General features: G+C 53.6%; 1 protein-coding gene across 5 annotated transcripts in view; it reads left to right on the top strand.

Moving 5' to 3' along the window:
* ZNF217 (zinc finger protein 217) overlaps nt 1-14818 on the top strand; it is a 38338-nt gene extending 23520 nt beyond the window's left edge. For 4 of the 5 annotated variants that reach the window (XM_045833258.1, XM_045833261.1, XM_045833259.1 and 1 more), the window contains 5 exons: nt 1547-3305; nt 7116-7232; nt 8192-9739; nt 11222-11352; nt 12950-14818. In XM_045833258.1, coding sequence (XP_045689214.1) covers nt 1922-3305; nt 7116-7232; nt 8192-9739; nt 11222-11331 — 3159 coding nt within the window. In that variant the 5' untranslated portion in view covers nt 1547-1921 and the 3' untranslated portion in view covers nt 11332-11352; nt 12950-14818. The remainder of the gene's footprint in view (nt 1-1546; nt 3306-7115; nt 7233-8191; nt 9740-11221; nt 11353-12949) is intronic. The other variant, XM_045833263.1, reaches the window with a different exon arrangement.
* The last annotated feature ends 680 nt before the right edge of the window (nt 14819-15498 follow it).

Here is a 15498-nt window from a genome sequence, read left to right on the forward strand (position 1 = left end):
TCCCTCCTGAGCTGGTAGTCAGCCCATGGGTTTATCCTCCATTGTGAATGCAACAAAGGACCAAGAAGCTAACATGGAATACTTCAGTGCACTCTTTCTTTACCCCAAACTTTGATCTGCAGTCTTATTTAGAGAAGTTTATTGTTTTTTCAAAGTGAAAGATAACAAGGAATGTGAAATTTTCTCTTGTATGAGTGTGAAGAAGTGTTTCCTGGTCTTCTCTGAGCTTGCTCTTTGAGGAAGTGGAGAGAAGGAAAGTAAATTTTTTTTTTCTTAAAAGTTTCCTGTGGTGGGAGTAGTTTGCATGTCTTTCTGTTTCTCTGGGTGGAACTGACTGACTGACTTCGGTTAAAGTAGTTGGGATACTTGGAACAGTTCCTGTCCTTGCCATGGAGGTGGAGGGTTTGGCTTGAGAGGTTGCTGGTAATTCTTCCCTGAGCTTGAACGTGAGCTGCTAGATCAGAGCCTGCAGAGCGGAATTCGGGGCGTCCGCCCTTCGCCCTCCCGTGCAGAGTGAGGCGGGGGTGCCAGCGGAGGACCCGTCTTCTGATTTCGGGATGTAAAGGCCTTAGGGCCTGCGGAGCCAGCTCTGTAGAGCATGTTAAATGTGGACATCCACAAGGGAGTGTTACGTGTGTATTTCCTTATTGTTGTGTGGATGAGGAAGCCCTACTCGGATGCTTGCTGAAGGCAGGGGGTTGTCAGAAGCAAACTGGGATTTGGGCAGGCACTGAGGTTTACAATATCCAGTGAACCAAAATTGATCAAGGTTCCCCTTGGCCAAGATGAGCAACCATTCTGAGGTGTTCTGTATTTTTTTCTTTTTTCTTTTAGAGAGATTTTATTTATTTTTAAAGAGAGGAAGGGAGGGAGAAAGAGTGGAAGAGAAACAACATTGTGTGGTTGCCTCTCATGCGCCCCCTACTGGGGAACTGGCCTGCAACCCAAGCATATGCCCTGACTGGGAATCAAACTGGTGACCCTTTGTTCGCAGGCTGGTGTTCAATCCACTGAGCCACACCAGCCAGGGCTGTATTTCTTGAATAGGGATTTTAGGAAGGGCTCCCATTTTTTGTGGTGTTGACCTGTGTATGTGTACTCGCCTGGTGTGCTTCTGGGCATGTGTGTTTCTTGTGTGTTTGTATATAAGCAGTCTGAAGCTCTGGCTTTTACAATTTTACCTAAAGTGCTTTCTTTGTCATCTTATTTTTTATAATTCTTATAGTCTCTAGGTTTATAGAGGCTTTTTATAAAGATACAGATGTACATTTCAGTGACATTTGGAAGGCATTTATCTGAATTTAACAGTTTCTGTTATGAAACATTGTATTTTTGATTTCAACCATTAAAGCACCATATTTTAAGTTTCTTAACTGGATGAAATCCTGGTGATGTAATGAGTGTACTGATTGGTAAGTGGTTAGACTTAATTAACAAGCATGTTTAACAGGCTGGCACAGTATCAAGTTAGAAGTGAAGGGGCTGAATCAGGTGCCCCCTCTTTGCTCTGTCTGGAGCCAACCGCTTCTGTCTTTTCCCCCTCCAGGTTTCGGACGGCTCCTTGTCTCCAGGTTGCTGGAATTGACTTCTTGCTCAAGTGGATGACTCAGTCAATGGAGACAAAGAGAACTAACGCTTCGCGCTGACTCACATTTGAATCAAAGCACCAGGGAGTCAGTCTGCCTTGCTGGTGGGAAGAGCCAGTGATACTGTCTATCACTGAGCTTCCTAAGGCTTCTGAAGATAAGGTATTCAGAGGAATATACGCTTTCTTTTGAACTTCTATAACAAATACTTGCTCCAGTTTTGAAGCCCCAGGGCTGCTGGGGGTGCGAGTGACCAGTTTCACAAGTGGCCTTATTCCATCTCCAGAGACCCCCGACCGGACCCTCCCTGGTCCCCAGCCCGGAGCGGCGGGAACATGCCGACTCAGTCCCTCCTGGTGTACATGGACGGCCCGGAAGTCATCGGCAGTCCTCTGGGCGCCCAGGTGGGGCTGGACGACGCCGTGTCAGTGAAGGGGGCCGCTGCCGTCCCCTTCAGAGCCACGCAGGAGCGGAGCGTCATCCAGATCGAAGGCTACACGCCCTTGGACTGCATGTTCTGCAGCCAGACCTTCGCGCACTCGGAAGACCTCAACAAGCACGTCTTGACGCAGCACCGGCCCACCCTCTGTGAGCCCGCGGTCTTGCGCGTGGAGGCCGAGTACCTCAGCCCCCTCGATAAGACTCGGGTGCGCACGGGGCCTCCCGAGGACCAGGGCGGCAAAGACAGCGAGGACGTGAGCTGCGAAGTGTGTGGGCAGACGTTCAGGGTCGCGTTCGACGTGGAGACCCACATGAAGAAACACAAGGACTCTTTCACCTACGGGTGCCACGTGTGCGGGCGGAGGTTCAAGGAGCCCTGGTTTCTGAAGAACCACATGCGGACGCACAACGGCAAGGCGGGGGCCAAGGGCAGGCTGCAGCCGGGCGCCGACAGCCCGGCCACCATCAACGAGGTGGTCCAGGAGCAGGCCGCCGAGAGCCTCTCCTCTCCCTACAAGATCTGCATGGTCTGCGGCTTCCTATTCCCGAACAAAGAAAGCCTCATTGATCACAGGAAGATGCACACCAAAGACACGGCCTGCGGCGGCGGCGCTGCGGCGGACGCTCAGCGGGCGGGGACGGCGGCGCCCGGGGAGGAGTTCCTGCGGTTCCTGGGCCTGAGGCCCGCGGCGCGCCCGGACACCGGGACGCGGCCCGCCCGGTGGATACCGCAGCTCGACCCCTTCACCACCTACCAGGCCTGGCAGCTGGCCACCAAGGGCAAGGTCGCCGTCTGCCGGGAGGTGAAGGAGCAGCCCGGGCAGGAGGGGAGCACCGACAACGACGACTCGGACAAGGAAGAGCTGGGGGAAATCTGGAGCGCCGGCAAGAGCCACCCCGAAGGCTCTGGGAAGCCCAGGGCGGGCAGGGGCGGTTGCGCGGGCCTCGCGCACGACAAGGAGAAGCCCAGACACGCCAACGGCGAAGTGCCTTCCGGGGACTCGGACGCCAAGCTGTCCGGCAACAAGGAGAAGCCCACGCATTGCTCCGAGTGCGGCAAGGCTTTCCGGACCTACCACCAGCTGGTGCTGCACTCGAGGGTCCACAAGAAGGACCGGAGGATGGACGCGGAGTCGCCGACCATGGCCGCGGACGGGAGGCAGCTGAGGACGTGTTCCCCAGACCTCGCCGGCACCCTGGACGAGCATGGGGCCGGGGACCGCGACGGCGGCTCTGAGGACGGGTCCGAGGACGGGCTCCCCGAGGGACTGCACGCAGGTGAGTGCCGGGCTGCGTGCGGGCCCCGGGGGCTCGGGGTCTGGGCTTTCGGGGTACCTCCCTGTCCCTAAGTCACGTGCGCCCCTCTGGGCTGGGTCGAAAGGCCTATCCATCTGCCAGGGTCTTTTCCTGTTCTGAAAATTCTGGGATTCTGTATTTTGCCAACAAAGGACACATGTTATTTTAATTCGTGCATCGGCCTAAAGCAGCACTTGCGGTTAAGTGGTGATTTTGCCCCCGGGGGGCACCTGGCAGTGTCTGCAGACATTTTGGGTTGTCACAGCTGCTTGGGGGTCTGTGCTGCTGGCCCAGCGAGGGGAGGCCGGGACGTCCCTAGACATGCCACGACGCACAGGATGGCCCGCAGCAGAGGAAGGCCCCAGTGTCGGTAGCACCAGGGTCGAGACACTGGCCTTTGCTTCAGTTTTTTCTGCATCCTTGACCTTACCTATGAAAATAAGTTACTCCTCCACGCAGTGGCCGGCCCTGTGCATCGAGGCCCAGCTTGCTTGTGTTTGTCGCGGGTGGATTTGTAGTGGTGACAGGAGCACTAGGAATGGTGGCGAACCAGAGGGAGGCTGCTCCTACTGGAGACGCCCCTCGGTTCTGCCTGGTGCCCTGGCCTTTGTGTCTGGGGCTGGTGTTCATTCACAGTTAGCTCACAGGCACGAGTTGTCCGCAGAGTGCAGGGAACGTGGGCGCACCAGAGATGTTTCTAGGAGCTCCCGTTTGCTGTGTGATTTTTAATGTCTTAGTGACATTTCTAGGGAGTGGAAGCTGCCATTGAGGCCTGGGTGGTGATGCTTCTGCAGTCCCAGTGGGCACTGTCCAGGGCAGAGGACCTCGCGCCCACCCCCACCCCCGTGGGAGGCTCGCCACCCTCACTTCACCCAGAGCTGCTGACATGCGCGGTCAGGTCTTTTTGGAATAAGGGGCTCTGCTGCTTTGAAAAGAGTTTGAAAATCCCCACGAGTGGATAATGAGAACATGAGTTAGTTTTAGAAAAACATTATCATTTAGAAAAGTGTTTTTGGTTAAAACAAATGCTGCTTTTTGTTGTAACTTGACTGTGTGGCTGTCTCGAGAGCTCTGGGCGTGACACCCAGATGGGTTTGACCAGAGAAGACGCTGAACTCGCCCAGGCCCACGCTCTTTCTGATCACGCGGTTGGTGTGTGAGCTGTGGTTTTGGTTTTTGTTTTTGTTTTTTAAGATTTCATTTTTATTTATTTTTAGAGAGGGAAGGGAGGGAGATAGAGAGAGAGAAACATCCATGTGCGGTTGCTGGGGGTCATGGCCTGCAACCCAGGCATGTGCCCTGGCTGGGAATCGAACCTGTGACACTTTGGTTTGCAGCCCGCGCTCAGTCCACTGAGCTATGCCAGTCAGGGCGTGAGCCGTGGTTCTCATATCAAGTACTCATTCAGAGAATTTCGAGTTCCCTTGGACACCAGAGACCTAGCCCTTGGAGAACTACCATTCTCAGTTTTCAGAAGTCCAGAAAACCCACTCCGGCGTCTGGGTGACGTCATAAAGAGCTTTCGACCCAGACCTCTCGTCTCGGTGTTTCTTGCCGGGTCAGTGCTGCTCAGGCCATGCAGTCTCGGGGAAGCCTTCAGGCCCCGGAGGCGCCAGTGCCCTGAAAGAAATGGCGTGGCTGGGCGTGTCCTGCCAGCAGGTGGCGTGGGAAGAGGGATCGGGTGGGAACCCTGGGCCCAGTTGGCAGGCAGCTAGCATGCCCACAGTAGCTGGGAGCGCCACGACCTGTGTCTGGTCTGGTTCTGCCACTGCGTGGTTCTGTGGCCGAGGATGAGTTGCTTCACCTTTCTTTGCCCTGATTCCCCTGTTTGGGAAACGGGTTCATCAGCTTTATCCTTGTCTTCTCCCCCCAGGGGTAATTGTAGCAGTCTGTTTATAGAAGCCCAGTTCTTTACAGGACAGGACAGCACTGGCAGGTCAGAGGTGCTGCTGTAAGAAGGGCAGGAACCGGGTAGACGTGGGCATTTCACGTCCTTTCTGTTAAAACAAAGGCGTTGTGCAGCTTTTTGGACGTGATGCAACACACCCTAAATCCCGACGCACGGTCGGCAGCGGGCAGTGGCGATGAGGTTGGAGCCCCCTGCACACGGGGCTGGGGGGGCGTCTCCCTGCTCAGGGAGTCCCTCTTCCTCGGTCTGTGCGGGCGGGGCAGAAGCAGGCGCGCAGTTGTGTTGTCACTCACTCCCCGTGTTGTTCTGCGGGAGCGCCTGTGGGTCTGCTCCTGCCCCACCTGGTACTCTGGTGTCCTCTGGTCTAGATTCACCTCGTTACAATTTACCGTCAACCCGGATTTCTTTAGATTTATTTTCAAGATGATCAAAAACCAAAGTAAATTGTTTAAAAAAGGTCTCCAGCTTTTATAAATGGGGTTACTAAGAGTTGTTCACGGGATAACCTGTTTCTAACGTCCTCACAGCACCTTTCCGATCAAGGGCCATCTCGGCCACTTCGGAGTGCTCAGCGGTGCTCAGGGCGCTAGAGGGGGTGCGTTTCCCTCGGGGCACGGGTCGCACACTCCTGTCTGTCTTCATGTACCGAGGGGTGCTTGTGAGCCGTGTCGTTAACACACTAGTGGGCCCCGAGTCACCTAGAACGTGAAACTTGACGGGAACAGGGGAGTGGCCTTTTAGCTGGAAATACCTTTCTCAAGGCAAAGTGACCGGTTTAGTTGTGCTGAATTTTAAGAGGTGTCTCACCTCGTCACATTGTAACATGCATAAAGTGAACCACAAGAAGAGGCATTTCGCCCTGGCTGGCGTAGCTCAGTGGATTGAGCGCGGGCTGCGAACCAAAGTGTCACAGGTTCGATTCCCAGCCAGGGTACATGCCTGGGTTGCAGGCCACGTCCCCCAGCAACTGCACATTGATGTTTCTCTCTCTCTCTTATCTCCCTCCATTCCCTCTCTAAAAATAAAGAAATAAAACCTTAAAAAAAAAAGAAACATTTAAAAAAAAAGAAGAGGCATTTCATTTAAAACTTAAATGTGCATTTTGGGGGAGCGGGTATTTGAACCTCAGCCTCTCTCATCGGCTTCTGTGACGTGCAGCCACCCTATAGTGAGTGTCCCCAGGGGACCTTTGCTCTGGCACTGTCTCGATCATCCTGCCAGGATCGAAGTTTTAAGTTCAGTGCATTGTGGTTCGAGGGCAGATTTTGGTTTGTCAGATACATTTCGGCCACGTGAGCGCTGCGGATAACACCGCCTGCTCTCCAGAGCGGCCGCGTGGCTGAGTGTTGACAGTCAGCCCTCGGGGTTTGCCCACGCCTGGTCCCTCCTGTGAGCATGAAGTTGTGCTTGCTTCCCTCTAGTGGTAACTCGCCCAGCCATGGGATGAAAAGCTTACTTCCCCCCGAGGTTGGGAAAGTTGGCCGTTGATACGGGCTCAGCCATCCGGAGGGCCTCCTCTGCAGAAGCTGCTTATTCCAGCCCGTCTGGGTGGGTCCAGCTCCCGTGGGCCGGGCCCCGCTTGGGTCGGCCACGTCGGCACAGCGGGCGGCCTGTGCTTCCGTCTTTCCCGTGTTTCAGTGACGCAGAGTGCGCAGCTCGGTCGTTAGCAGTGGCCTCGGCTGTGGTCCGAGGCCGCCCCCAGGCGAAACACAGAGACACACACATGTGTTACAGAACTTCAGGCAGCCGCAGAGCAGCGCCTGGTGTGTTCGTACCCGCACCAGTGTGAACGCTGTTTTGTACCTTTTACCACGAACATGTGTCACCTTGGCTTATTCATGTGCTTGAGCTATCTTCTTACATCCTTGTGTTTCTTCTTTAAGATAAAAGTGACGATGGAGGCAAGATAAAGCATCTTACGTCCTCAAGAGAATGTAGTTACTGTGGGAAGTTCTTCCGTTCCAATTATTACCTCAATATTCATCTCAGAACGCACACAGGTAAGGGGCTTAAGGGTGTTTTGGTGAAGAGAGTGACGTCGTGGTGGTCTGAGATTTTTGTGGTGCCTGTTCAGACAGTCTGGCGGGCCCTGGACTCGGGCGAGGGTGAACGGGTGGAGCGCCGGCGGCGGCGGCGGCCGTCTCAGCGTGTTGAGTGGCGCTGTGCCCTGAGCTATTCCCGTTCTGAAGTCAGTTTCCCCTTTAGTTTCTGATGGCCAAATCCTCCCGCTTCCGGAACTCGCCAGTGAGTGTCTTCTAATGCCGCAGTTGCCTTGTGTTGTGAATGGGTTAGAAGGAAGTGGGGATATATTCCATAGTCTTTTGTTTTTTAGGTTTTGGGTGATTTTTAGAGAGAGGAGAGAAGGGAGGGAGAAAGAGGGACAGAAACATTGGTCGGTTGCTGAGTCTCATACGCCCCTCACTGGGGACCTGGCCCGCAACCTGGGCACGTGCCCTGTCTGGGAATCGAACTGGAGACCTTTGGGTCCGCAGGCCGGTGCTCAGCCCGCGGAGCTGCACCCGCTGGGCCGGGGTCTGCTCTGTAGATCGCAGAGCAGCTGGAACGGTGGTGTAGGAGGCTGCGTGCTCTGGGTTTGGTCTCGGCCCCTCGCCAGCTGTGCAGCCTAAGGCAGGTTGCTTAAGCTCTCTGAGCCCCTTCTCTGAGCTTTGAAAGTGGGGTAGTACTCACTCCCACAGGGATACTATGAGGATGAAAGAAGTTGAGAGTGTTGCTGGTTGTTTTTGTTGTTTTTCTCTTTAATTAAAGACACGTATCCCATGTTCAGATGCTCAGTAGAGTCAGCGAGGTCAGCGGTCACAAGGAGGCTCCTGGGCGTGGAGGCCGGTTAGCAGGGGGAGGGGGGAGAGGACCCTGTGTCTGTGTTAGAGTCTCCTAGTTTCCAAAGGTCTCTCCTGGTACTTTTCATAAACCTCTGCAATATGGCGACATCTCGTTTTAGGTGAGAAACCATACAAATGTGAATTCTGTGACTACGCTGCGGCCCAGAAGACCTCGCTGCGGTACCACTTGGAGAGACACCACAAAGACAAGCAGGTCGATGCGGCCGCCGAGGTCAAGAGTGACGGGAAAAGCCAGGAGGTCGAAGACGCACTACTCGCCGCTGACAGTGCGCAAACCAAAAATTTGAAAAGATTTTTTGATGGTGCCAAAGATGTTAAAGGCAGCCCACCTGCCAAGCAACTTAAGGGGATGGCCCCTGCCTTTCAGAGTGTCCTGGGCAGCGCTGCCCTCTCGCCAGCACACAAAGATACTCAGGATTTCAGTAAAAATGCAGCCGAAGACAGCGCTGACAGAAGGAGCAGAAACCCCGCGCCGGCTCATTCGGACGCGTTGAAGGAGAGGCCGGCCGCCGGACCCCGGGCCGGCAGCCTGCTCTGCGGGCCTGAGGGGGGCCTCCCTCCTCCTCCTCGCCCAGATGCCCCCGCCGCCCGGGGCGCCGCGGCCGTGAAGCTGGACGTGGCAGTGGACGGCAGCGGCAAGCCAGGCGTGGACTGTCAAGACAGACCTTTAAATTTATCCCTCGGGCCGCTCCACAGCTGCCCGGCCATTTCTCTGAGCAAGAGTTTGATCCCTAGTATCACCTGCCCGTTCTGTACCTTCAAGACCTTCTACCCGGAAGTTTTAATGATGCACCAGCGGTTGGAGCATAAGTACAATCCGGACGTTCACAAAAACTGCAGAGGCAAGTCTTGGCTCAGAAGCAGACGCACCGGCTGCCCGCCCGCTTTGCTGGGAAAAGACGTGCCTCCCTTGTCCAGTTTCCCCAAGCCCAAGCCCAAGCCCGCCTTCCCGGTCCAGCCCAAGACCCTGCTGTTGGAGAAGGGGAAGCCGGGCCCCCCAGGGCCAGGCAAAGCCCCTCTGACCTCAGGGACTGACTCGAGCACTTTAGCCCCCAGCAACCTGAAGTCGCACAGGCCACCGTCCGGCGTCGGGGTGCAGGGGGCTCTGGCCGCCAGGCCGCAGCCAGCAGAGATGTTTCCTAAAAGCGGAGTTTCTCCCGCCCTGGAGAAGACGAAGAGGCTGGAGGCGAAGTTCAAGGCCCCGGGAGTGTCCGTGTCCCAGCTGGCGCTGGGCAGCAGCGCCATCAACGGCTCAGACTTCCCTGTTAAGCACGACGGCCCGTGGGCGCCCCCGGGAAGAGACTACTTCTGTGGCCGCAGCGCGGGAGGCACCAGCCCGGAGCTTGGAGAGCCGCTTCCCAAACGGCCGAAAGCCGGGCCGGCGGCCCTGGACGCGGAGCAGCCCGGACCTCACTACAGAAGGGGCCTCGACCTGCCCAAGTACCAGGTGGTCCGCGGGATCACGTCGCTGCTGCCCCAGGAGTACTCGTGCCCGCCGCCAGCGGTGCTGCCCCCCAAGCCGCGGTTCCTGGCCTCGGGGGAGATCGACTCTGCGAACGTGCTGACCGTGCACAAGCCCTATGGCGGCCCGGGACCGCTCTACACGTGCGCCCCCGCGGGGGCTGCAGCCGGCGCCACGCTGGAAGGTACCGCCCGTCGCGGCTCGGATGCTGGCTCGGCCCCTCGGAGCCTAGGGTTCTTGGGGGAGGGGCCCCCGGGGTATAGAGCGAATGGGAGGAGGGACAGCGGGGTGTTCCTAGATTGGCCCTGGTTTCGTGGTCCCCAAAGCTCAGTCCTCCGGAATCAGCCTTATTTCTGAGTATTGAATTTCTCTAGTTTTTCTCTCTTGGGGTGATGATAAGAAAGATGGTTTTGAGAACCAGTGGTCTGACCCTCTCCTTGCCCTGAAATGTCCGGTGTCATTTAGGCCTGTCACCTCCTACCACCGTGGTCCCCTGGTGCCCAGCACTCCCTCCCAGCCTGCCCTGGGATTTGAGACCTGGGAGACTTGTCTTCTGCCCACCCTTACCACCGCTCCTGGGCTCCCTACTCCTTCAGAGCAGAGAGCACAGGGAACCTCGAATTGCCTGCGGTCCCTCCCTGTCCCACGAGTGGGGTGGGGGATGCTGGGGGCGGGCGGGGGATCCCACCAGCACCCTGGCCCGTCTGGAGCTGACCGTGTGCGGGCTGCTGCTTAAACACGCTTCTGAGCAGTTTTGCTCTCAGGACTGGCTAGGGTTGTGCGGCCTGTTGAGTCCTTGTGTTCTTCGTGAATTTCGGGGTGCCCTCACTCCCCCGCGTACGTCCGTGGTCGCCTCCTGGACGGCTCTGGAGTTCCCTGTGGGACCGTTTTTGAAGCCCCTGCTTCTTCCTCAAGGTCGCCGCCCTTGGCAGAGGGGCCTGGCCCCAGGCTGTGCCTGTGGAAGGGCGGGAGCAGTGGCACCAGACCACCGCACCGCCTGGGATGAGGCTCTGCCGGCCGGTGCTGCCCCGGAGCCAGGCCGCGCCGAGCCCCCCGGCCGTGCTCGCTTCAGACCCCGGTCCCGCGTGGCGCCAGGCCTGTCTCCAGGTCTCCGTCGGGGGCCGCCTGGCGCCTGCTGATCTGGGGCAGATAGCAAATTGAGAAACGGTTGCTCTGAGCACTGCAGTGCCTTAAAAAACCACAGTGAGATAATAATTTCTCTTGGCTTTTGATTAAAAGTACTCGTTTTCCCCTCAGTGTATAAGATGGGCTCGAGTCAAAGCTTTGTCTTCACCAGGTGAGAAAAGACCACCTTCAAGTGAAGTCCTTTTTGAAAACCAGTGGTGTCCTCTCCTCCCATGCTGGCCGTGGGCTTAAAGTAGATTATGCTGCCCAATTCTTTGAGCTTTTTAACTCTTTCTATGGCAGCCCTGTGCTTAGATAGCCTTAACTTGGGTAAATTAAGTTTCTGGGGTGACAGATGTCTCCCTGGCACTTAAAAACTCGGTGGCGCTAATCGGACCACACGTGCGCGCGACCGGGGCGCTCTGGCGCACTCTGTCAGGTCAGGGTTCAGAAGACGGGCCTCTGACCACCCCCCCCCAGCTCACCCGGTTGCTTGGACTGAATGCTAAATGCCCTTTCACACTTTCTGTTTCCCAATTAGGAAAAAGGCCTGTGTCGTATCAACACTTATCGAGCAGCATGCTGCAGAAGAGAAACTACGAGAGTTTTATTGGGAGTGCACATTATCGACCAAATGACAAAAAAACTTGATTTCCTATTTGGGGAAGAAAGGTGAGCATGTATACAATGTAGTGATTTGATTTCATTGAAAATAAGCCATCTATCGTGCTCAGTAGAATGTAAAATTGCTTTTAACTTTAATTTTGATTTTTTAAGGTGTTTTGATTGAAACTTAGAGTGCTCAGGCCAGAAACAGTAAGATAGCAACTGAAATGTAGTAAGCATTTATTTGGTTCTGCACTGAATGTTATATGAACATGGCCTCTTTCATCCTTCTTTCAGTAGGGGGCAGTATGTCAGGCATTTTTGGCAAATTGTGTTCGCTGCTTTTTTGCGTTAGTACGATTTTATTGGTGCCTGGCCATGATCTTTTGTCCCCGGGGTCACCCGGGGGCCCGCCAGCCACGTGCAGGTCTGCATTCTTGTCCCGTGCAGAGTGGGTGAAGTGTTGGTGTCACAGGAGTGGGATAAACCCACTCTGCACGGAGACAGGAACACCGTTCATGGACCAGGAGGAGCGGGTTACCGCTGACAGGTCACTTGCCTGTGCATCACAACCTGTCAGTGACATCCCGGGCCTCTGTCCACAGCCGCTGGGCTTCCCCGCCTGCGTTCCCCACTCCCCGGAATGTCCTTCCTGCGCCCTCTTGGTGAGGCACCCTCTCTGATCCCTCAGCACCGGCTCACGGACCGTCTCTGCCAGTGTTTGCAGGGAGCCCCGGGCTCCTTCCCCTTGTGCTGCCCTGAACTTGCGTGTGGCTCATGCCCGTTTCCGCCCAGCTCCCACTGCTGGCCAAGCTCGGCGCCTAGCCCGTTGCGGGAATACCGCAGTCGGTGTCAGCTGAGTGCGTCATGTCGCAGATATTTTGTGCACCTTTCTTTCCAGGCCGGAGGTTATTCTGAGTCGTTTGTTAACCACTCCGGGTCTGTGCCACACACTCTCCTTTTGTAAGGTGTAGCCTCGCAGGGTTTCTTGGAGGTGGCAGCTGGCTTTGCAGACTTAGTGTGACTGGTGTGGGTTCTGGTTCTCGCTTGCTTCGTCTTCCTTAAATCGCAGTCAGGTCCCTGTGACCGTTTCAGTAGTGCGACATCGTGGCTGTCTGGTGTCCGGGCCCTTGGCCGCAGGACTCAGGCTCACGTGGAACACGCTGCAGGCCGCTCTGCGGCTCTGTCCGTGTCGTATACCTCAGTTTTTAGAAAATTCTTTATTCAGTGTTAGAAGTGAAGGAGGGAGGGCGGGCGGGCACGTGTAAAATGCCAGTTTGCGGTTCCACTTAATTAGGCGTTCATTGGCCGGTTCTTCACGTGTCCTGACGAGGGTGTGACCCGCCACTCTGGGGAATCAGAACGATGCTCTGACCGAGCTACCTGGCCAGGGCTTAACATTTTTAAAAGATTGTCTTTAGTTTTACCTTAATCACTTTAAAAAAATTTTTTTTAAGATTTTATTTATTTATTTTTAGAGAGGGAAGGGAGGGAGATAGAGAAACATGAATGTGCGGTTGCTGGGGGCCATGGCCTGCAACCCAGGCATGTGCCCTGACTGGGAATCGAACCTGCGACACTTCGGTTCGCAGCCCGCGCTCAGTCCACTGAGCTATACCAGCCAGGGCCTCCTTAATCACTTTTTAAACTGTGTTTAACCTAGGTCTCGACGATGGACGTGTGTACTCTGCGTGAAGTGAAGTCAGTCCATCCTCTGAGAAGCCGGCGGTGAGAGCTACTGAAAGAAGCTGTGACCGACTGATTGTACTGTACATAGACTCGGGAACACTACAGCGTGCGACGTCCCGTCCACTCTCGTACCAAATAGCAATAAAGACTGTCGTCGGAGCCGTGGGGCTGTACACGATGGAGACCGGAGATCTCTATTTTGTCCCTGAATAATATTTTTTTTAGAATTGACCAAATAAGTGGAGTTTTTGCATACTTGAGCGCTGCTGAAAAGAATCATTTGGGATGGGGGGTGGGGCGGGGAGAAAGTATATAATGCTTGCACCTCAGGTAAAAATCTGTAAATAGATAAGTTGTACCTGCTTATTCAAATACCCTGTGTATTCTTTTTCTCATGTAGCTCATCACTTTGAGCGGTTTCTTGCTATTTGTGCTCTTTCATTTAAATTGTACGTTTTAAAATAATTTCTTGATGATTTTGTATTATGTTAAATCATCCACAGTCTGTTGTCTTAAAAATCGTTACTGGAGGCAGCGGCCCCTGTGGCTGAGAGCTGCGCATGCCCAGGTCAGCCGCTCTGAGCGCTGCGCCCTCCCGTTGCTGGCGTCTCCGCCGGCAGAGGGCGCCCTCGCTCCAGCGCGTCCGCAGGGAGCCGGCGGGCGTTAGGCGCACGTGTCTGCAGAGACTCATTTCCTCTGTAGAGCAGCCAGCTGCCCAGTAAACGTACCAGATTGTATGTGGAGCTACTGAATAGAGTTTCCTATCAAATTAATCACTTTTGTTGGAAAATGCAGTGTTTTGGGCACTCGTCTAAATTAGTAGATACAAACTATAAACGCTAAATTATACATGTGATGTACAGATATTGGAAGCAATTTTCATGGAAATGAAAGTTGTGGGGTAATTGTAGGTTAGTATTTGGAGGTCTCGCTGTGCCTGCACCGGGGTCCCCGGCGGGCGGGCGGGCGGGCGGAGACGCGCTGGTTCTGAAGGAGAACTGCTGGTGGAGCCCTCTGGTGGCGATGACCGGGGAGGGGCGGCGCGTCTCCAGACCTCGGCTGCCTTCCCATTTTTGGTTTTAAAGCAGCATTTTCTCAGTACACATGCAATTGGGGTTTTAAAGAGAGGTGGCCACCAGTTGGCCTAGTAGATGTTTTAAACTTTCTGTTCCCTTAATTTGCAGTCCCTAGCGGAGTTTCTTCAGCAGTCCCCGGGTTTAGCAACTACAAAATGTTTTATTAAGAAACTGTTTTCAAAAATAAAATTTGCACTGTTGATGTTTTCATGTCCTAAGGGTAAAGTACTGAAAGAATCCTGATTTTTTTTTTTTGTTCGTTTATTTTCATTATGCAACACGAAGCAAAGTTGATCGCGAAGTCTTAACTCCCGTGACAGGGAGGCCTAACTGGAGATCAATCTGCTAGCCTTGCAATGAAGTGCTTTGTATCAGGAGAGTGTACACTATTAACCTTTCTTCCTGTCCACAAGCTGAGCCATATGTACATAATCTAGATTTTCGTTTTCATAGTTTTGCACTTTTATAGCCTATTTTTGAAGATTAACACATTTGCAAAGATGATTGACTTGATCGTGGCCTCGTCCGATGAGTGTTACCGGAAGCGTGCCCTGACCCCAGGTGTTCATCTTTGAAGGGGGTGCGGCTTAATGGAGGGCTGGAATGTAAACCTGTATTTAAAAAAAAAAAATCACCAAATCTATTTCAAAACAAGTCGGTTTGTGCTGTGCTGAAATTATTGGGGTTTTCGTATTTCTCCTTTCTAACTACATTTCTGAAAGCGTAAAAATACCAGTTTTTTTTTTTTCACAGCCCTTGTATTCCAAATTTTTGCCCATCAGTATTAACTATTGGGATACTACTGGTTTTGTATGTTTTTTTTTTCCTTGGAGACAACAGTACATATAATAGAGGTACAATCTGTTGGATTTTTGTTTATGTATTTATTTCATTCCAGTTTGATTTATTTTAATTGTTGATACTTGTCAAACAGTAGACATTACCTGTTTTATTTATGATATATTTCAGCTTAAAGTTATGTTATTATATGTGGATGTAAATATAGATTTGGTGTTTTGCAGTCTTGAGTTTTGGTCTTTATTGTGTCCCTGGTTTCCGATTTTGTTTCATTTAACTTTTTTTTTTTTAAAGATTTTACTTATTTTTAGAGAGGGAAGGGAGGGAGAAATAGATAGAGAAACATCAATGTGTGGTTGCTGGGGGGTCATGGCCTGCAACCCAGGCATGTGCCCTGACTGGGAATCGAACCTGTGACACTTTGGTTCACAGCCCACGCTCAGTCCACTGAGCTACGCCAGCCAGGGCTCTCATTTAACTTTTTATAAATGCAATTGTAAAAACACATGATAGCTGCGAGATCAGCAGCGTGACCACCCTCGTCCTCAGCTGCGATGTTTTGTGTCTTTCTGCCACTCCTTCCCCCCTCCCCCGAGCATTTACAGTCAAGTCTCTGACGGGATTTAATTTCATCCCTCGAACGCTTGCT

This window comes from Phyllostomus hastatus, unplaced genomic scaffold (genome assembly GCF_019186645.2).
Source record: "Phyllostomus hastatus isolate PE091 unplaced genomic scaffold, TTU_PhHast_1.1 phas_contig_17, whole genome shotgun sequence".
In the NCBI taxonomy this organism is placed as follows: Eukaryota; Metazoa; Chordata; class Mammalia; order Chiroptera; family Phyllostomidae; genus Phyllostomus; species Phyllostomus hastatus.